The 22,538-nt window shown below is 35.4% G+C and overlaps 1 protein-coding gene across 1 annotated transcript; it reads right to left on the bottom strand.

Moving 5' to 3' along the window:
* Positions 1-5,203: 5,203 nt before the first annotated feature.
* On the bottom strand, positions 5,204-21,347 carry LOC126977072 (calcyphosin-like protein). The gene is made up of 7 exons (XM_050825766.1): positions 21,059-21,347; positions 15,755-15,908; positions 11,877-11,973; positions 10,007-10,087; positions 8,106-8,230; positions 6,052-6,136; positions 5,204-5,451 (listed from the first exon to the last, which is right to left on the bottom strand). Exons 1-7 carry the CDS (start codon positions 21,096-21,098, stop codon positions 5,350-5,352), a joined length of 684 nt encoding a protein of 227 aa, XP_050681723.1. The 5' UTR covers positions 21,099-21,347; the 3' UTR covers positions 5,204-5,349.
* Between the last annotated feature and the right edge of the window lie 1,191 nt (positions 21,348-22,538).

Here is a 22,538-nt window from a genome sequence, read left to right as displayed (position 1 = left end):
ATACAAATTCACTCCATCTATTCGCTTCTAAACGAATTAGATATTAAACTTTTGCGGAACTGTCTTGACATGTCGAGCGGTTCCTTTGTAGTTTACAATAAATTACTAGATGGCGCTTATTAGTGATTTATTTATTTAAAAATTATATAAATTGTCAGAAATCTTATTTTGCAAATTGAATAATGGAATAATCTTATCAAATTAGTGTATTGGCAGCGGTCCTCGATAAATCTTCAAAGTTTGAATGAAATCTGGCCGTTTAAAGTGGGTCAATATCGCGTCTAAGGGAGTCAGTTACAAACGTTCATACAAACATTCAAGTGAAGCTCATATAAAAAATAAAGCGTTGGTTTCGACTTGTGCCAGTGACTGGGTATGATATTCTTTTTTTTAACAAAGGGGAGGAAATACGAGATTCTGTCTCTTTTTTATGGATAAGGGGGACAATCGAGCGTATGGGTCACCTGGTGTTAAGTGCTCACCGCCGCCCACATTCTCTTGCAACACCAGAGGAATCACAGGAGAGTTGTCGGCCTAGGAAGGTGTGCGCCCTCGTTTTCGAAGATACCGTCGAATTGTCGGGGACTCAGTGCTCAATGAACGGCTGTATCACTTCGCGTTGCGTAGAGACATCGCTTCATTGCGTGTCTTCTACCGCATTCATCACGGAGTGTGTTCCAAAGAGCTGTTTGACATGATTCCTGCCGCTGAACTCCAGGTTCGCACGAAACGCCACAAATAAGGATATCATCCTCACCAACTGGATGTGTGGCGTTCCTCCACAGTGCGGTTTACAATGAACTTTCTTCCACGTACGGCTAAGCTGTGGAATAAGCTTCCTTGTGCGATGTTTCCAGTTTGATACGTCATAACTTCAAAAAGAGCGCGTATACTTTTCTAAAGGGCCGGGAACGCTCTTGTGATTCCTCTGGTGTTGCAAGAGAATGTGGGAAGCGTTGATCACTTAACATCAAATGACCCGTACACTCATTTGTCCTCTCTTTCATAAAAAAATATATTTTTTGTTATATTTGTAAAGTTCAAATGATTAAAATAATTATTTCATTTTTCCCTGTTCTGTACACATGTGACATAATGACACAGTAGAACTGACAAACCGTGCGTGAAGAATTTATCTCATAGAATTATTTAAACAGAAATAACGATATTAAAAAATAAGGTTATGAATCAAAATAAAAACTATCATATCTCTCAAGTTGGATCAAACCGCACAGTGTTTAAAATCGGTTCAGTAGTTTATTGTTTACGAGTTCATTGCGGACAAACAACGTCACGATTTTTTATATACAAAGATAGATGTTTGTGCTCAGTAAGTCCTAGTCTCGTATTATTTATAGTAAAATTGAATACCACGACCTATGAAGGAACCATTAACCCTAGCTAACCTATTACACAGCATCACGGACGCATGTACAGTATAATCTTTCTCCTTGAATTGAATGAATTCGATTTTTTCTTGAATTCAGTAATTTTTATCCAAAGTACATTAAACGGACATAACGTAATATAATATAAGTTATGTATTGTGAGAAAAGGGTTAGGAATTAGGATGTTTCAACTTGAATTTTTCCCAAAGCGAGTTTCTTGGGCGCATATTATAAACTGCTCTTGACCTCTTTTGTAGCATAAAAATACTATGAACGTCCGCAGCATATCTCCACAATACCACCGTATGAAATAATGATATGGAATTACGTAAAGTAGTCAATTGATTTTTTTTACGTTTAGACGACGACCAGAAAGCCCGATAGTGCGTGACCAATTTTGATTTGTCAACGTGTTCGTCTTGCGTCACTTGCTTATCACCGTTAGAGATGTTCTTCTCTCATCTCTGTCTTCGACAGAGTTGTGCTTTTTGTTATATCTATCGAAAGTACGATATTAACGAACATAAGACTTTTAAGTTGTAGTGCTTCTGGAATGTTTGCTGATGCATCTGCGTATCGTCTCTATGCCATAATGCTGCAAAAAGCGGTCTCCATGTTGCAGCGTCTACGTGTAAGCAGTAACGGCATCCTAAAGAGGATGATTATTCACTTATATTCAAAGTGAAACGAAGCCAAGTTCTGTATGACGAAGTAGACAATGCTCTATCTGACATCGTGTACTGGTTTAGCGCCAATAACTTATTGTTAAATAATCATAAAACCAAATATATTAAATTCACCGCGCCAAATGTCAAAAATGTAGATGCGAATATTTTATTAAATGGAGAGGTGGTAAAACCAGTGGAATCTGCTATATTTCTTGGCATTACTCTTGATTCCAAATTGCAGTGGGGCCCCCATATTGAAGGATTGGCGAATAGGCTTAGTTCTGCAGCATATGCGGTTAAGAAAATCAGACGGTTAACTGATATAGATACGGCGAGATTAGTATACTTTAGTTATTTTCATAGTATTATGTCCTATGGTATATTGTTATGGGGCAGTGCGGCCGATATTAATACTATCTTTGTGCTGCAGAAGAGGGCTATTCGCGCGATTTATAACCTAGGTCCTAAAGAATCATTAAGAGAAAAATTTAAAGAAATAAACATTTTGACTGTTGCTTCTCAATACATTTTTGATAATGTTTTATATGTTCATAAGCACAACATAAACTTGTTATGCCTACTACTCGGTTGGGTCGAATTAGTAAGTCTTTTGTTGGGCGATGTATATGCTTCTACAATATGATTCCAGAAAATGTACAAAACAAATGTGTTACAAATTTTAAAAGAATTGTTAAAAACGTTTGTGTGGGAAAGGTTATTATAGCATAAACGATTTTCTTAATGACACCACGGACTGGGAATAAAGCGAACACCCTCAGGCTCTTTAATTATAAATGTTTATTGTACGATATTACATTGTAATCCATATTTTATATTTAAAAAAAAGCCCGCTGAGTTTCTTGCGCCCATTCTTCTCAGGTCTGAGGCAGTCTGTTTTGAATGGGTGGTAGATTTTGACGTTCAATAAGTGATTTTAAATCCTATTTTGAATAAAAATATTTGAATTTGAATTGCTGACAGAGCTGACTGTTCCTTCCAGAAACACTGAATACAGTTAGCTCTAGGTTTATAAATAAGTTTATTTGACTAATAATACTAACATAGTTTAAGAGGAATATTGTTACTTATACATTTACCAGTATATTTGGAGATCTCTCTGAATTAAATAAACCTACCTAACATTTGAAGTGTCTTGAAAATGGCCGACGGTCCATCTCTTTGTGCAAGGCAATAAATGCAATTCTGTACTCTTTAACACCCCATTCCATTATTATGATTAATTATTAGGCTCGAAAACAAAATGGCGAAAATGATCAAGTTTTTAACATTAGGTATAAACGCGTGTCATATTTGAATAAGCGCTTGATCGGCACGGTGCTCCGGATCCGGCAGTGATCCGAGACCCCAGAGGAGGGTCAACGGGAACAAGGTCCAAGCCGTCCGGATGTGAGGTCAAGAGAAGGTCAAACAGTGAAGGTGTATGATCTTCCACATGTGGGATTCCCGTTAACGCAATAACCAGTTCTGTCAGACCATTTGCTAAGGCGAAGTCGTGAACAGATCTTCCTGCATGATCGGTGGTGCGTAAGCCTAGCCATTCGGCGTGGTGGGCTTTAACATCGCCAAGAAACATGATCTCTGCAGTGGAGATCTGCTCCAGCAAGGATCCGTAAACGCACACGCCATCCCGTGGTATAAAAGCGAGTTCCAGATAATATTCCGCGTACGAGAGGTAAGATGTATCAGCCACAGAGGATATCTGTGTCTCCATGGAAGTAGACGGCATTGAAATTTCAGCAAAGCCCCCTGATGTTGCTAAAATCCACAGCGAATGTGGAGAAGCCTACTCCGTTTGCCCAGAGTCAGCCAGCCCCTGCAGAATGGGCAGCCCGGGAATCTACTATTAGGTACAAGTCCTAATTGCAGACGCCCAGGCATGGATTCTCCAGGACTACATAGCCTGGAACCGTCCTGGAGTAGTCTATGGGGTTAGGCCTCAGGATAGCCCACACAACGTACGAAACACTGCCACACTATTTCACGCCAGTTTAAGTGGGAGAGTGGTATTTTTCCGGGCGTGCCACTACCACTCAAGTTCGCTTGATTTTCTTTGCACGGACAGAAAAGATACGCTTTACTCAACCAAATGTTTCACAAGTAAATCAATACAGAGTAATATACTTAACTTTCGCATATAATGCGGATAAACACTTTGTGAGCGGAAATACAGTTACCTACTAGCAACCACCTACGTATATTAGGCGCAAAACCAACCTCAGATGGATTAGGTACCTACTATTCTCACCTTTGGTCCGAAGGTATCAGCTTCTTCCGTTTGAGCACATACAACGAAGAGCGGGTGGAATCATCGACGATTAAGTCAGCTCCGATTAGTTTGATTCTTTGGCGTTATGTTGAGATGTGGGTTCTCTCTGCATGTTCCGTACCGCATTTATCACACCGACCTATATTGCACAACCGTGTATTTTGCGAGAAATATCTTACCTTCCACAGCTACTTTGTGGAATTATTAGAAAATTACCGGCTATAGTTTTCCCGAATCTCCCAACTTAAACACCTCTTGATCCGTGTTGCAGATGCCCATGGGCGATTTAGGCCTCTACCACTTCCCAGCCTGAGCCTCTTACCTGATTACCCCTTCTTATATTATAAAATTTTAGTTTATTTAGAAAGAAACGATGCCATTGGTTATGGCGGATTCGAAGCACCGTTATAGCGACAAATGTCAGTTATCAATCAATCCTTGTTTATTTCCCTTTATGGGTCATAAAAGGCATAAAAGGCATTTATTTTCTCAAAATTGATTCCTTTAGAATTCTTTTTGATGTCATTTCTTATACTACTAGATACTACTACCGCTTCGGAAACAAATGGCGCTCTGAGAGAGAAGAAGCGGCGCAAGAAACTCTCCCAGCATTCTTTTTTTTTGCGCTCTTTTCAATAAAAATATACAATATTGTACAGTTGCTATAAAATAATCACAATCATAGTCAGTTAAAAACCTTCAACTTAATAAAATACAATAGGTATGAATACATATCAGATTATATAATTATAATATGTATCCCAGTATCTACCTAAAGAATAAAACGTTCAACTATCAACCATGAAAATTCCTCAACAAGGAGCACGTCAATTAGAAACATTCAAATTTAAAGAAAACGATTATAAAATAAAATATTTTAATGTTTGTGCACATTGCATCACAATATGTTAGTTATCAATGAAAGTCAAGCGTGACAATATGTGCATAATAATATATTAGAGATGCAAAGTAGTCAATTAGAATAGTAATAGGAAATTTATATAATTTACAACTTGTATGCCTGACGCATCATTAAGTCGAAGTAGCAGTCGGTGTCGATAGATAGACTGATGGCGCTGTAGTAGTTCATAAATTCCTCAAGTGTTACCTACAAAAAAAAATAGTTAGCATTAAAAAACATTACATTTGAGACCGTGACGTTGCTTGATGGCGAGTCTTTCACGAAATCTATGAATACTGCGGAATATTTCCAAATTTAATGAGGCTAAACGATGAAACCAAAACATGCAACGAAACAAGCACAATGACGATATCAAAGAATCAATTATGTACCATCGATAAAATTGATGTTTTCAAGGGCGTGGTGATATAGGTTTACCCTCAAAGATAGAATCCTCGTCCGCTACGAACCAATGTGTTTTCGGTTTCCGAATTCATATGTAAGTTATTTCGACGCTTTATAAGGTCGACAACCCTCTTGTGATTCTTCTGGTGTTACAGGAGAGTATGGGCGGTGATCACTTACCATCAGATGACACAGTCGTCTGTCCTCGACTTCCACAAAAATATAACAGTGGTCTTGTGATTCCACTTTTGCTGCAGGAGAGACACAGTAGAGGTTATCACTTACCATTGGGCAACCCGCAAGCACATCAGCTTTAGAATGCTTCTAAATACATTAAAAACACACAAAAGTAGTAAATTTATTCAATGTGTAATTTCCCTCTTAATAAGATGATATACTTACTGTTCCATCAACGGAGTCGTCGCCCTCGAAGTTGGCCAGGAACTTATTCATAGTATAATCTTCAGTGTCTTCACCACTCTTATACCTATAAAATTTGTAACTCGTTTATAATAAAATAAGTAGTCTCTCCACCACTCTTATGCCTATAACATTCGTACTTTGTTTATAGTAAGATTAGTAGTCTCTCCACCAATTTAATACCTATGACGTAGGTGCAATCATTTATATGATGAATATGGATGTTTGTTTCCGAGTCATGGATGTTTATATGTATTTATGTATGTTTATCTGTATGTTTATATGTATTTATGTATGTTTAAGTAAGTATATTGTATTAAATATATCGTTGTCTTGCAACCCATAACACAGGCTATATATGCCTAATTTGGGGCAAAATAATTTGTGTAAAAAGTGTGTCAATATTATATTATATATATATTATATTGGTAGCTTATTTAGATAAACAGTAACTTTAAAGTCCCCGTTGCTTACTTTTTGTGGATGGTATCACAGCATTACCAGTGGGAGGCTCCTTTGCACAGGACGCCGGCTAGTCTATTTCTGCCGCGAAGCAGTAATGTGTGAACATTATTGTATTTCGGTCTGAAGTGCGCCGTAGATAGTGAAATTACTGTCTCAAGGTGACGAGCGCAATTGTAGTGCCGCTCAGAATTTTTGGGTATTGTCAAGAATGGTGAGCGGCACTGCACTGTAATGGGCATGGTGTATCAATTACTATCAGTTGAACGTCCTGCTCGTCTCGTCCTTTATTTTCATAAAAAAAATTACAAAGTGCTGACTTAATCTTACAATGTTGGCACTAATTGAAGAACCTGGCATAATAGTTATATCATTGACTTTCGATGGATACGCAGCAAATATAGCAAAGATAAAATGTCTGTGCTGTTCTATAGAAGATCGAAAATTATTTTTAATAATTCTGTTACAAAAGATCTGATTTTGGTAATGTTGGACCATCTTACATGATCAAGTTATTGTGGAACGCTTTTCATTGCTATAGAACATTTATATATCTAGATGGAAATAAGACAGAGTGGAAGTTTTTAGAGGAACCAAATTAGGTTCAAGAAACAAAAAAAAATAATTTAGGAAACAAACTACGATACCGTAATTATGCAGTTTAAAAATCAAAAGATGAAAGTAAATCTCGCAACACAACTGTCGCGATGAACCAAAACTACCCGCATTTAAAAGCAGTGCAGCAACATCGAGATTATTTTGAATAATAACTAACAATATTATGTTCAATTCCCGAAGCTCGTCTCGGTATGGATTTAAGAAAGCACTCAAAGGAGCTTTTAGGATTCCTAAACAAGGCAGTTGATTATTTATTCCGATTAAAATGCCAGGATTAAAAGGCAGACTTTTAATACAAAGCACTCGAAAAGCTGCCTTTATCGGCTTCATTGGTTGCGCTGAAGCACTAAGAAATATATAACCACTTATCCCGATGTATAAAATTAGCCAGGACCACCTCGAGATGCTTTTTGGGAATATAAAATCACGTGGCGGAGCCAATAATAACCAAACACCCGCCGAATTGCGTGGCTCTTAAGCATATATCTTTTATCCAGTTTTTTTCAGTTTTCTTGAGTGTAAATTCCGCTTATATTTGTCTTATGTTACCGTGACATTTTTGAGCGTATGTGAGTGTACGACAATCGCAGTTTTGTGTTGGTATAACATTCAACAGCAAACTCGCGTATAAACTTGAAGTATGATGAGAGACACGCGTTCTATTACGAACTATTTCATATACTATACCATACGAACCATAACTATTTCCATTCTAATCTTTTACCTCTCATTTATACATATAACACATCTGCGCAATGCGCATGTCGCTCTTCACGCCCCGCCGATCAGTCTGAGAATTACACCGCAAAAGATCCGTGCCGGGATAAATAATGTACAAAACAGCATCCAATAACGGCGGAGTTCATTTCATTTTTCGGAGTCGGGTATCGGCGTAACGTATACGGCACTGTGACAGTTAGCAGTCAGTATAAATAGACATATTTACTTTTAAATACCTGGGGCTACAGTTGACTGAGTAGACTTTGCGAATATCATCAATGGTTATAACTCCGTGTCCGGATTTGTCCATATTCTTGAACACTTGCGCGACGATGTCACGCCGGGATTCTGGCATCGGAGGCTAAAATATGTGATTAGATTACAGTTGTGGTACAAACATAAACCCCAAGATGGCGAAACAAGTGTGATATTATAACTGTCAGATCAGCAAATGGACCAAAATTTTCCATTCAAACCTCGTATAAAATTTGCATAATATACTTAGTTTGGTCATAAATACTGTTACAATTAAAAATAAACAAAATATTATTAGAATTTGGAATCTGGAATGGAGTAGGGTGACAAAGAGAACCGAGTAGCTGTCATTACATTACACAAAGTAGTTATAGAGCCGAATGCAATTTTTAAAACTCTCCATACACTTGGTATTAGTAAAATGTTTGTGTACCGGCCTATTAATAGGTACAGTGACACCTCCTCTGTTTGTGACAGAAAAACATCTGGCCGTCCACGTAGTGTTCGAACGAAAAAGATAATCAAAGCAGCAAGGCAAAGAATTTGAAGAAATACGGTCCGAAAGTAAAAAAAAAGTAAAAAATATTTTATCTCGGGAGATGAAGATGACTTAAGACTTTCAGCTTATAAGAGAAGTACTGGTCATTTCTTAACTGATAATTTAAAAAGAATAGGGTGGTACAATAGAAACAACTACTTAAGCGGTATGCAAAGGGGGCCCGAGAATTTTTTTTTTACAGATGAGATTTTTTTTACAATTGAGCCACATTTTAACACACAAAATGACCGTATTTATGCTCGAAGCTCTAAGGAAACTTCCCAATTAGTCGACAGAGTGCAACGTGGGCACTTCCGACTTCAGAGATGGTTTGGTGGAGTATTAGCTATGAAAGAGTGACTGAGCCTATCTTTTGTAAAAAAGGTATCAAAATATCGGCACAAGTGTATCAAGATACCATTCTTGACAAGGTAGTGAAGACCCTTAACAACACCATGTTCAAAAAAAGAATGGTCCTACCAGCAAGACTCAGACAGGAACTGCAATTAGAAACCATTCTTCACTCTCCGTATTCGCCAGACCTTGCTCCAACGTACTACCTTTTTGTTCGTGATTTGGACAATTTTCTACGTGATATAAAATTTTCGTATCGAGGAACAAACATAAACTTGTTATGCCTACTACTCGGTTGGGTCGAGTTAGTAAGTCTTTTGTTGGGCGATGTATATGCTTCTACAATATGATCCCAGAAAATGTACAAAACAAATGTGTTACGAAATTTAAAAGAATTGTTAAAAAACGTTTGTGTGGGAAAGGTTATTATAGCACAAACGATTTTCTTAATGACACCACGGACCGGGAATGAAGCGAACACCCTCAGGCTCTTTAATTATAAATGTTTATTGTACGATATCACATTGTAATCCATATTTTATATAAAAAAAAAGCCCGCTGAGATTCTTGCGCCCATTCTTCTCAGGTCTGAGGCAGTCTTATTAGAATGGGTAGATTTTGACGTTCAATAAGTGATTTTAAATCCTATTTTGAATAAAAATATTTGAATTTGGATTTATCAGGAGGCAGTACAAAGTGATTTCACACAGTTTGTCGAATCTAGATCACCACAGTTCTATCGCAAAGGCATAAATGACCTTCCTTGAAGATAGCAGCAATGTATAGATAATAATGGTAATGATTTTGATTAAATAAATATTTTAAATTAAAAAAAAAACGAATTTCAATTTTTCAGTACAAATCGGCAATTTCATACTTTAACCCCTAATAAAAACATAGATGAACGCTGATCATTCTTGGTTTCGATGCGGAACCAGCGATACGAAACGAAGTAAACCGAAACGATATAAATGATTGTAAGCTACTTACACGAAGACGATCCAAAAATTTGTCAAGGCTTATACAACCGGTATTATCTGCATCAAAACTGTTGAACAGAGCTTCCGTATCCTGTAAAAATAAAGCAGAAATTAGTGAGAATCTTTTTTTTAGTGAGAAGCTTTTGTGCGATTACTTTTATATCTTTGTTCTGTTCTCACATAATCGTGCTTTATCTTCTTCCCACACTTCGATTTGCAACTAAATATTATTTATTTTCATTGTAAAAAAAATTAACATAACTTAATTTAAATTTTATAAAAACACACCACTGAAGCAATATTATAGAGAATAGACTATAGATTGACGTAATGAAAGCAATAATTAGAATACAAAACTATTAATTTTAATTCCAACATGTAACAAAAAATAAACATAAATTAAAATAAATTAATGATAAAATTACCTACGAGTATATGAATAGGTACAAAGTTTGTGTAAAATTTCACAATTTTGGGAGAAATTTTCAACAAACTAAATTTTTATGCAAGGTGTCTTAAAATTCGACGATAAGAGAAGTGGCAAGAGAAGAAGCAAGAGAGTGGACATGTAAATATGACCATCCTGAGAACAGATAACAAATTAAAATAGGAATCGCAAAAGTCTTTATTCTTCTTCATTTTCAAATTTGTTTTGCTCATTCAAAAAATATCAATGTTATTTTCAAAATGTAAAAGTAATCAAAATTCAAAGAGGTATTTGAAAAAGTTAATACAACTGAAAAACAAATTATGTAAGTATATCTAACCGCACTTTATTGATGATACACTACTGCCAAGCACCAACATGCAAAATAATAATTCTGATACTTACCTCATTAGGTAAGTATCAATAACCTAACTATCCTTAGTTTAACTTACTAGAGGTAGACAAATGTATATTTACGCTTACTTACATTTCAATAACCTATCGACATAAAGCATTGAACTATAACTATATTGGACAAAACTATGGATAGATAAGATCTTGTCATTAAGCGGTGACAGCAATGTATCCGTAACTAGAGATACGTTATTGAAAACGGCTGTAAATATGTTACCAACTCAGGTTACTCAACCAAAATAAATACTTTTTTTTAATTTTAGTAACTATATGCATACAATAGTAACAAACAAATTACAGATTTCAATACATACACAGTAAAAAACAAATAAAAAATAATTTATTAATCGTCATAGACACACGATATCTATAACCACACACCGTAATATATCCAAACACTCACATTCACTCACACTACACAACCTACTCACGATTTCAGTTACTTAATATGGCTACGATTTCCTCTTTTCCTTCCATATAATGTTTTCTTGTAAATTTTTCATTATTTTTAATGTAGTATTTCTCGTTTTTGTCTTAAAACTACAAAAATTGTCACATACTATTTATTTATTTATTATATAAACCTGTAAACTTACAGTTTTACCGAAAGCGTTTACAAGCTAGTCCCAAAAATACAATTAATATAATAAAATTAGATTTTAAATTAACGATAAAATAAACAATTAAAAAATAATACAAAAAATGTCAACTTATAACTTGATTTTATATAGATATAAAATCAAATAATGTCCATAGCGCCAAATAATCAAATAAAATTAGTCCAAAGTTTTAAGTCAATAATTAAATTAAATAAAAAAGTTATTAATATATAATTCAAGTACTATCTAACATAATATGCATGTCATTAACAATCGTTTGAAATTCTATTGAACTATTAATAAAATAAAGAATATTAATTGGCGTATCTATTCTGTTTTTATTTTTTATATACTCTCTACATTTTGTTAGCTGCTGTAACGACTCATAACTAAAAAAATAAAAAATAATTATGTCTACAGTTAACACGGTTATTACGTACCTCTGTGCTCAAATCCGTGCCTGAATCTTTAATGCCTTTGACAAACTGTTCCTTGTTGAGTTTGTTACTGCCATCACGGTCCAATCTCCGGAATACTCTAAATGTGAACAAGACATAAACTTAACGATTTACTTATATTTAAAGAAGAAATTGTTTGTTTTTGTATACCCATTGAATTTTATTACAAGAACGGTCGTAGCAGTGCCGCCCGCTCACGATTCTTGAAATATCCAAATTCTAAGCGGCATCGCAATTGCGCTCGTCACCTTGAGACATAAGATGTTGTCTCTTTAGACCGTATGCTGACCTGTTTTTGCGCGAGATATGATAATAGTTTTCCCCGACTAGGTTTAATTTTAAATAAAAGAATCAATCACAAGTTTTCGAGTTGCCGCTTAAATGAGCGGTAAATGTGTTGTATACATACATAAATCTGCTGAGTGGTTTCATTTTTCCATCAAGAATTGGCAAATGTATACCCATACAGCCAACGCTAGAGAATTACAAAATATACCTAACAACATCTTGGCCATTTATATTAAGTATTTTTTTTTTTGACGTTAAAATGTTTAATGATTTAAACATGAAAATATTATGTACCTACTACGTATTAGCTAATATATTTCTATGAACCTACCACACCTAACCCAGATTTAGTTGTCTGTAGCACTAAAACAACTGTGCTTTTGTGGCGACATTATATTAAGGTCTAGGACTATTTCAGAGACTCAATATAGTATGTACTCGTACTTAAACTACTGATAGAAGTAGAATAGTAGAAAAAGTACTTTGTCAGTGCATTTTTTCAAAAATAAACAATATGCCGTACGGTACGGATAAAATAACTTTGTCCAATTGGACTCTCACAGCATAGTAATGTCTACGTTATCTAGAACCAATCCCACATACATGACCAAATCAAGTAAGTATACAGAAACCTTTTAAATTGCACCTTATATATACGCAGTAAAGATCAATGTTATGACAACTTCGAATAAACATTTCCACGACAACAGTACCAGCCCACGTAATTACAGTCTTGTTCAATAAAGTAGAACGAACGACTATACTTATTCATGGTGCATTAACCCGGCGGTATTTAAAGGACACTACTTTTCTCCTACAGGATGCCTCTTTCTGCCGTGAAGAATGAGTGCAAATGAGACTTAACATCAGCTTATATCTCAAGGTGACGAGCGCAATAATTGTAGTGCCGCTCAGAGTTTATGGGTTTTTCAAGAATCCTGAGGGTCTCAACATTGTAATGGGCAGGGTGGATGAGGATAATAATTCGTATGTATTTTCAGGAGTCGAGAGTTGGAGAGCTTTTTCTAGATTTAACGATTTAAAAAAATCAGACGATTGAATTCATGAGGAATTGAGGGAACTCAGTATCAGATTCATTGTGGACTGTTCTGGTTGGAACTCACATTCCGAATACGAATACGAAAATTATGCCTTAATTAAAACAATATAGACCAGTGCCACCCTTTGAAAATGATAAAAAGTGAAAAAAAAATTGTAGGAGGAAACCCAATGGAAATGGAAGAGAATATAACAAAATTGAAAGGAAAATTTAAATAATTATTTCCACGAAATTTGGTGAAAAGTTTGCTTTTTGTATCCCAGATACAATGATTTTTTTTTATTTGAAATATAAATTTTCCCCCTATTTTGACTTAGTATCGAAAAAGAACGGGCGCTACTTGTGGTGGCAGGATGATCCCGTTACGGGAAGCTCTGATTCAGATTCTTAACAGTTATTATATTGTTTTTATATAATAGCTTATAAAATGCTCCCATTAAGGCATTTTGCCTTTACGAAGTAGTGGTAGATTCAATAAGAAATTTTTTTTGTGTCATTCCTAAGTGTCATTTCCGTGACCTACATGAATAAAGTGATTTTGATTTGATTTAATTTTCAATCGTAAATTCTCACGTTAAAATATCAGCATTTCAAAAAAAAATAGGTGGGCTTTTTGTTCGTTGAAACCTCTACGTTTTAATGGTGTAAAAATATTCATTACAATGGTAAATGTTCTCAGAAAATGCAAAGAAACGTAAAAAAACTCGAATTCATAAATTTATTTTCTACGTGTAGACACAATTTTGAGCTATTTATTAAAATTTACACTACTTTACATTCTATTTGGCTTCAGCCTATTATACTTTTTTTGGTTTGAAAAATGATCGACTCTGGTTCATCTATATCTATGCGTAACAATTTGGAACCTCTCATTCGCAGGTCATGTCATAGCCACAAATTTTTTTTATACAATTTTTTAATTTTATACAATAGCAAGCAATGGCCATGCCTACGTACAACATCAAATGAAATGTCTTCCTTCACTTTGACACACATACTTTTTCTCTTTCTCTCAATATTTTGTTTTTTCTCCGCATTCGTCTGTGTATGTGAAACCTGTTATAAACATTTTTTTTTCATTGTAGCGCCAATATGGGTTTAATTTTATTGCTAAACCATTTTAGCATACTTTGATGATGTTGTGCTACTTAGCATATCATCTTAGCATCGTTATTATTAGGTACTTTTATGAAGCCAAGTAAAATTGTGCTTGTATAACAATTATTTAATGATATTTAAATAAACTTTATTTTACTAAATTATGCGGTATAATAATATTCTTGTAGGTTGTATTTAATACCTTCTTCATTACAGTATTGTTCTTTCTACAAACGTAAAACAGCATGAGGAACAATTTTGTTGTTAGGATTTTTGTTTTGTTACGCCAAAGAAGTATAACTTCTTGCGACATAAGTACAGACAAACTTTTTATTGCTATTATGTAAATGTATAAACTAACGTAATAGGTAGGTAAATGTTTTATGAAAGAGTAGGTAACTATCTAATATATAAAATGTTCGTGTCGCGGTGTTTTCTAATATATAAAATGAGAAAACCCTAAAAGTCTTAAATTTGCTATACATACGGATAGCAAAGTGGATGATATAATTTACGAATAACTCAATAACGCGCCTTAAAAATAATCGCGTATTTTTATACAATCTAATTAATTAATCTAATTCTAGTTACGATTATTGTAATTTTTGGAGTCGGTGTCATCCAAGATAGGTTTGTAACTACATACATAGTTGTTCTCACGAAATATCAAGCAAAGTGATCGCGTTCGCTTCGATTCGCGTCGCAGCGCGCCACACCCTTCGTGCGTCTAGTTACGTAGGTCCCTTCAATAGGCATCGACTATTGATTGTTTTCGCACCGCACTCTCGGCTTCGCGATAGGAACACGTAGGAATTTCACTCTATAGATCTCAGTCTAAGGCTCGGTTTCCACTAAAGCGGATAGGAGAGGAGACGAGAGGAGATAAACCGCGCAAATTTTCAGTAAAATTTTCATCGTCAAAGTCTTGAAATTATGTAGCATATTCGTCATGATTGTGACACTTTATATGGTTTCTTCTCCAGAATCTATGTTTCCGTCGATAGTTTAAATATTGAAGAATTAATTGTGTTACTTCAACCTCTAATTCCTCTTCCTCAAACAAATTAAAATGTAACTTTAGTAACGACATGGCGTCATCCTTTCGTAGACATCAGTTGACTAATTTCGAGTTCTGCTCACATCTCCGCTATGCAGAGCTCACATCTCCTCTCCGCTTTGGCGGAAACCGGGCCTAAGACTCAGGGCCGTTCGTAGCGCGATACTCTACAGAGGTATTTGTTTACTCAGATCATAGTGCCACTGCCATAAGCAGATGATACATCTTCCGTATCGCTGAACACAAGGGAGACCATATCTTCGTTCTAACGAAAACACGTTCAAATGAAAACATTTTGCCAAAAAAGATTCATATTATAGTGTATCGCACAACTAAGGTTACACAATATCAACAAACCTGGCTAACGCCAAAATCCCATCAGATCCTCGAGTCAAGCACATCAACCGCAGCCTCTCAAGAGGGTCGGTCGTATTATGCAGCGCACTGTAACTCTTCTGCATGAGCTCGTCATCTACCCTCGACGACGATGATTGGGGACGTTGCATCGCAACTGTAATATCACAATTTAAAGATTTTTTTTATGAAAATAAGGGTCGAGACGAGCAGGACGGTCAGCTGATGGTAATTGATGCGCCCTGCCCATTACAATGCAGTGCCGCTCAGGATTCTTGAAAAACCCCAAAAATTCGGAGCAGCACTACAACTGCGCTCGTCACCTTCAGACATATGATGTTAAGTCTCATTTGCCCAGTAATTTCACTAGATATGGCGCCATTCAGACCGAAACACAGTAATGCTTACACATTACCGTTGTGGTACCCATAATCTAGCCGGAATCCTGTGCAAAGGAGCCTCCGACTGGTAAAGATACCTGCGCGGTCTTTTAGTGCACGAATTATTCGACTGGCTTAGAATTTTTTATCGATATTCCAAAGTGCGTAGTCAACAAGTGCGTCTCAATATAAACAAGTGTCTCAGAGCAATTTTCAAGTCTAGAAGAGTAACAATAAGTTGAGCTGTACAGCACTGGCTTGACTTTTCTAACCTACGCTAAACACAATGCACTAAAAAGAGACAGACATATCTCACGTAGTATATCATCACAATAAATTGAAGCCATTGTATTTCCTTTTGATCACCACGCTGGTGAACATTACGTGTGTGATTTGAAGACTGTTTTAATGCGAAAAAAAGTGTATTTTTGTTTATATTGTTCGTTTCCGAAAACGTATTTAATCAAAAATTACATGGCTTGCGTTACTTATGGCTATAAAAGCCGTAGCGGTTTATGGAATTTGTCATTTCACAGCTTAGTGTTTTGAGCTTTTTTGATTTATGTGTTATAAAATATTGGATTTTGAATAAACATTTATGTTTATGCTTTCCGTATTTAAATAAATAAATCATATTATAGCCGTATTTAAGAAATGCTAAATATTAGTTTCATAGTGTTGTGAAGTCACAATTTTGTTATCGATACGATGAACATCGTAGTATACAGTTATATGACTGCTTCAAATCAAGAAGATTATAATACCCAATATAACTACCAACTTATATGTTCGTCACACTCTGAGAGTTATAAAAAATTTCCTGTTTTTTTATTTTAGTTATTATTATTATATTATTTATCCGAAAACCGAAATATCCGCTTAATTGACTACTTTCTTTTAAAATACTATGTTACTTAAGAAGAGTTATTAGTTATTGGCCAATCTTTCGATTGGCATCATAAAAGTAGGGGCGTGTATTTTTTTACATTTAAGTCGGTTCGATTCCCAGACGAGGCAAGTAATATTTAGAAAATCTTTGAATGCAGAATTACTTACTTTTAACATGTATCTTCGATATTTAAGGTACTTTCCCTTCATGACTTTCACCATAACTTTGGGACACCCTGTATATATCATAAGCCTTTTATTTCGAGCAAAAACCTATAGGTATTGCAGAAACATTGCTATTACAATACTAGTATTTATTATTTAAGTATTTTTTTGGTAAGTAAGTTAAGTAGATAAATGTTTTTTTGCAAGAACCCTTCCTGCAAGCAAAGGGTTCCTCTTTTTTCATTATTTTGAGGGGTCGGCCCACTAGCGGTCAGAGTTCCGACTTCACCGTAAGCTACGTCGGCCTATAGAATCGCACAGTACACACAGCGACCGCGACGTTCAAAGTAAACGCACGTTCTGTTGTCGAAGTTCTATTCTTGTCGATATCAAGTTGAAGCAAGATGTGCAACGAGTAACGACATTGAACATTTATAAATTGAGTGACGAGGACTATAAAAATCTCCAAAAAATGGCAAAAAATGGGATGCACCCAGTACGTTCTCTCTTTATTTGAATGGGCCAGACTCCATAGTAATATAATTCCATCTTCCGAAGATAAACACTACTAGTATCGAGAAAGAGTGACGCTTTCATTTTTAAAAGAGCGTGTCGCGTCACCTAACCAGTGGCAAAGATTACCTACTAAAACTAAACTCCAAAAAACTAGACGGGACCGCTCTCAGTGTACGCAAGTGTCTCCGCGGAACCCCGAACTCGGAACTCAACCCGCAAGACCGCGTGGGGTCGGCCTAAACGGAAGAGGATGCCTCACGTAGATACGGTGTGCGAACACTGCAGCCCACTCTTTCGTCAAATAAACGTACTGCATATCATTTAATTCGACAAATAAAATAATACGTGACAAGCGAGGATCGACCTGTAGGTACCGAGTGAGAGTCAACGGTTCAAAGTATATATTGCACTACCGACGCTATTGTACACCTTGCCGCGATTTGTGATAATGTTATGTATGCTATTTTTAATCCACTTTAAAAAAGGAGGAGGTTCTCAATTCGTCGGTATGTTTTTTTTATGTTTGTTACCTCAAAACTTTCGACTGGGTTAACCTATTTTGATGATTCTTTTTTTATTTGAAAGCTGGTGCTTTCCGTGTGGTCCCATTGTAATGGTCCAGATCTGACAATGGCATCCATGAGAAAACCATAAGTCTTAAATTTGATAAACGTATGTGGATGATAAATTTACGAATAACTATATCGAGCCAACCGATTTCGATGACTCTTTTTTTATTGGAACGGATACTTCAAAGGTAGTTTGGTGAGAGTTTGGTTAAGTTCTGATTACGGAATCCATGACAAAGTAACGGAACATTTCAATTCTTAGAAGCAAAATAACGATACTCGGCCGAATCTTTTTATGCTATTAGTATATTAAATTCATCTACCATAACATAGTTATGGTCAAGTAATTGTCGTAGTCCAATATGATTAATGGGACCAATGGGACTCCTTAACGACTTACAGATCGCACATCTGTGGGAGAATTTCTAACTGTCTGTAATCAAATTGCAAAGCGCTTACGTTCATTGCTGCATTGAAAATGTATATATATATGTATATCTACACATATTTAGACTAATTTTAAGTTAGTGTACTTCAAATTCACTAAAAATTAAAAAATAAAGAACAAAAGTTGTTTTTTGGTTTAAATTTTTTTTTATGGAAATGTTGAGCGTACGGGTCACCTGGTGTTAAGTGATCATCGCCGCCTACATTCTCTTGCAACACCGGAAGAATCACAGGTGCGTTGCCGGTCTTTAAGGAAGGTGTACCTACGCGCTTTTTTTGATGGTACCCATGTCCTATTGTCGTGGTAACACCGCACAAGGAAGCTCATTCTAGTAAGTTGCTGTGTACTGGCTCCCTGACAATTCGAGCTGCTCTGTATTGCACACGTGCAAATGGATTGAGCTGATACTTAGGTGCACCAGACCAGATATAACAGCAATACTCCAAATATGGCTGGACCTGCACTTTGTACTGAACTTTGAACTGTGTTAGGTATACTAGAAGATCGCTTGCCGAACGACCATGGCGAATGCCGTACTATTGGTCGTTGATCAACTGGTGATCCTCTAGGTATACCAAGAGCTGGCGGTTCCTTATGCTCTCCATGATTTTGGAGAGCAAGGAGGTAATAGCTATAGGCCTATAGTTTGCCGGATACGAACTGTCTCCTTTTTTAGATCGGTGGACAGGGGCTGAATTCCATGAATCTTTGACCACATCTTTTGAGTATGAGTGCTGGAATAAACATGTTAGCACCATTGTTAACTCAGGGGCACATGTTCTAAGCACAATTGGAGAAATGCAACCCTACAGCGGGTAGGGTGACTAGGTAGACTTCCTTACATTCAACAAAAACAGAGCTTGCCGAACAGTTTTCTGTCTGAACTGTACGTCCCGCATAGAGCTCTGACACACAGGGATGGTCCGCTGTGTTTCTCCATTGTTGTCAAGAGTCGAGTTGGAGGCAAAAAGAGTGCACAGAAGATCGTCTTTCTCCTTTGCCACATGGGCCAGGTAAGGTGCATAAGCATATTATAAGCAAAATTTCTTGATATTGTGATAATTATAATGTTAACACCAGGAACATAAATAAACTTGTCATGCCTAATATTCAAGTTGAGTTAGTAAGGCCTTTGTTAAGAAATGTACACAACAAATGTGTTACAAAATTCAAAAGAATTGTTAAAACACATATGTCAGGTAAAGGCTTCTATTACAAAAGTAACTTTCTTAATGATACCACAGATTAGGAATGGACTGACCACCTTCAGGCTATAAGATAATAAATATAATTGTATGATAATATATTGTAACAAAATTTTATTTCAAAATTCAATGGGACAAAAAAAACCACTTAGCTCCTTTGATCTAGCCATTTTTTCATAGCATACTTAATCACTTCCCCAACACAAAAGCTAAATTGGATTTAATTGGCCTGTTTGAAAGTATTTACTAAAAAAAATTATTGAAGTAGGTGTTACTTTGTGGAAATCCATAATTTTCATAATGTTTTGAGTTTTCTTTAGTGTTAATTCCACCAATATTTGTCTTTGAACAATTCAACACATGTTACACCTCTACATGAAGCACCCTCAGGATATGTTGACTCACCAAACACTGGTACGAGTCAGTCTCATGCAGTGTTTGGCAAATTGCTTAAAGACAAATATTGGCGGAATTAACACTAAAGAAAACTCAAAACATTTGGAGTATTTAATAACTCTTCTTGACTGTTAGGGCTACTTAATATGATATTCTGCAATGCCTTTTAATACTTTTACTATATTGTTGTAGTCTAATTATTTTTTCTCTTAATTTTAAAATATTTTTTTATTTTTTATTATCTAAAGTTGTTTTATTTTAAAATAATGTCTATTAAATTTTGTATTAATTGCTTTAACTAAAATTTTATTAGCCATGTATATTAGAGAGATAATATTATGATTCTTTTAAAAATTTACTCAATTATATGATGCTTAATTCCTCATTTCACATCAATTCCATAACGCCTCATTTTTTTTGTATTTTTTCCAGTTCAATATATTATAATGTGGCTATGGTATTTTGACTGAGTACATTCTATCTTTTTAAAAATAAAGGAAAGTTTGCTTTAAATAGATATTTAGAATACTTTACTATCTGGTAGCATTCAAAATTTCCAACTTGTACTACGAATTGTTGCAAATTATTACCCCGTTGTTGAGACAACCTCAATCGAAATTTCACATACCAATTTAAATTGTCAGATATCAACTTAACATTATACTATAAAATATAACTTGACCGATAGCAGCAGTAGCTTTCGGTAAAAAAAATTAATCGTAAATTACAGAAATACTTACTGTAGGATTTATGCAAAGGTTTATCGGGACCGTGAAACATTTTTAAAATATTAGGTTTCAGTGAATAATAAAATATTTCAAAATGGGCAATAAAGTCACTCAATCGGCCTTAACGTTGGAATTGAATTAAAAGTTTATCAGAATAAAATAAAATTATAATAGGTAGGTACTAGATACCAGAATTTACGATAAATTAAAATATTTGCAGTAAAATACAAAATATAAATAATAAATATCGGACGGTCAACCAGTCTCGCAGTTGTTTAACCACAGAACACTATTACCCAAAGAGAATTTAAACACTACGTTCACTATTACCATTTACCACATAACTTTATCAGACACTTGGCACTTGACAGGCGTAAGCATAAAAGTCGTACCTAGTAAATAAATATCAGTATTCAGTTCTAAACAAAAACTAATAGATTTGATTACCTATTTTTTTCGAGAGTAAATTGACATTTCACATCACTATTATAATATGTCAAAACGGCCATCATAGCGTGCCGCTAGTATAAGTAAGTAAATATCAGTTCAAGCAGGTATGATTATTTAGGAAACAATAATTTAAGAAATATATGAAGTCAACTGACACTAAACTAGATAGAATAACATAACAAGAATAAAATTAAGATTAGTAATAGTATAGCAATTTACAACATTGCATAAACCACGGACGAGTAAAATAAGAAGGACTCCGTGTCACCTTACATAACAGTGAGGCACCAAAACAAGCCGGTAAACATGTAAATATATAGCCCCACGCATACATTTACACTATACAAGCCGATCGGCTGCCATTATGAGATTTGCCACCGTCTGTGACAGATCAGTTTACGTATATTAATAATATTTTAAAAATGCCGTCGTGCGTTGTGTAGAAGTGTAAAAACAATACTATAAAAGTATTTGTGGATATATGATTATTTAAGGGAGAAAAAATTGTGTATCTGATAGACCCCGTAACCGCACACACACTAGCTTCACTTGCTAATATCACGGCGCGGAGACCTTCTTTTTTTACTAGTCCGTGGCGTTAACATAAAATTACTTCTTAACATTATTATGGATTAGGTTCTAATTATTTCTTGCTATACCGGTGTAATTAATGTACCAATTGGTCTCGGACGGCTTATATCGCTCGTGCAGCATACTATGTCGCACGCAGCGAGCTCCGATACGGAGCGAGTGGTTATCCGTTATCGTAGTTACTCTAATATCATATTTCTGTATTCTGTGGTGCAGTATGCGAATATCAGATAATATTCTAATACGTCATAAATTTCGAAGATTCGAAGTCGCTGATTCGCTGTAACTGTCGCGAACGAGTCAGTATTGGTCAGTTTATTAGTATAAGCGGCTTTTCTGTGTTGTATGCGGTACGCGAATTGGAATATCAGATATTGTAATACACAGACTTCGAACGAGTCAGTAAGCGGGTTTTGGATATTTTAGCAATATATATTATTTTTATCTATCT

The sequence above is a fragment of the Leptidea sinapis genome, chromosome 43, assembly GCF_905404315.1.
Source record: "Leptidea sinapis chromosome 43, ilLepSina1.1, whole genome shotgun sequence".
Lineage (NCBI taxonomy): Eukaryota > Metazoa > Arthropoda > Insecta > Lepidoptera > Pieridae > Leptidea > Leptidea sinapis.
The sequence above is the reverse complement of the archived record's forward strand: the minus strand, read 5'-3'. Positions and strand labels throughout refer to the sequence as shown.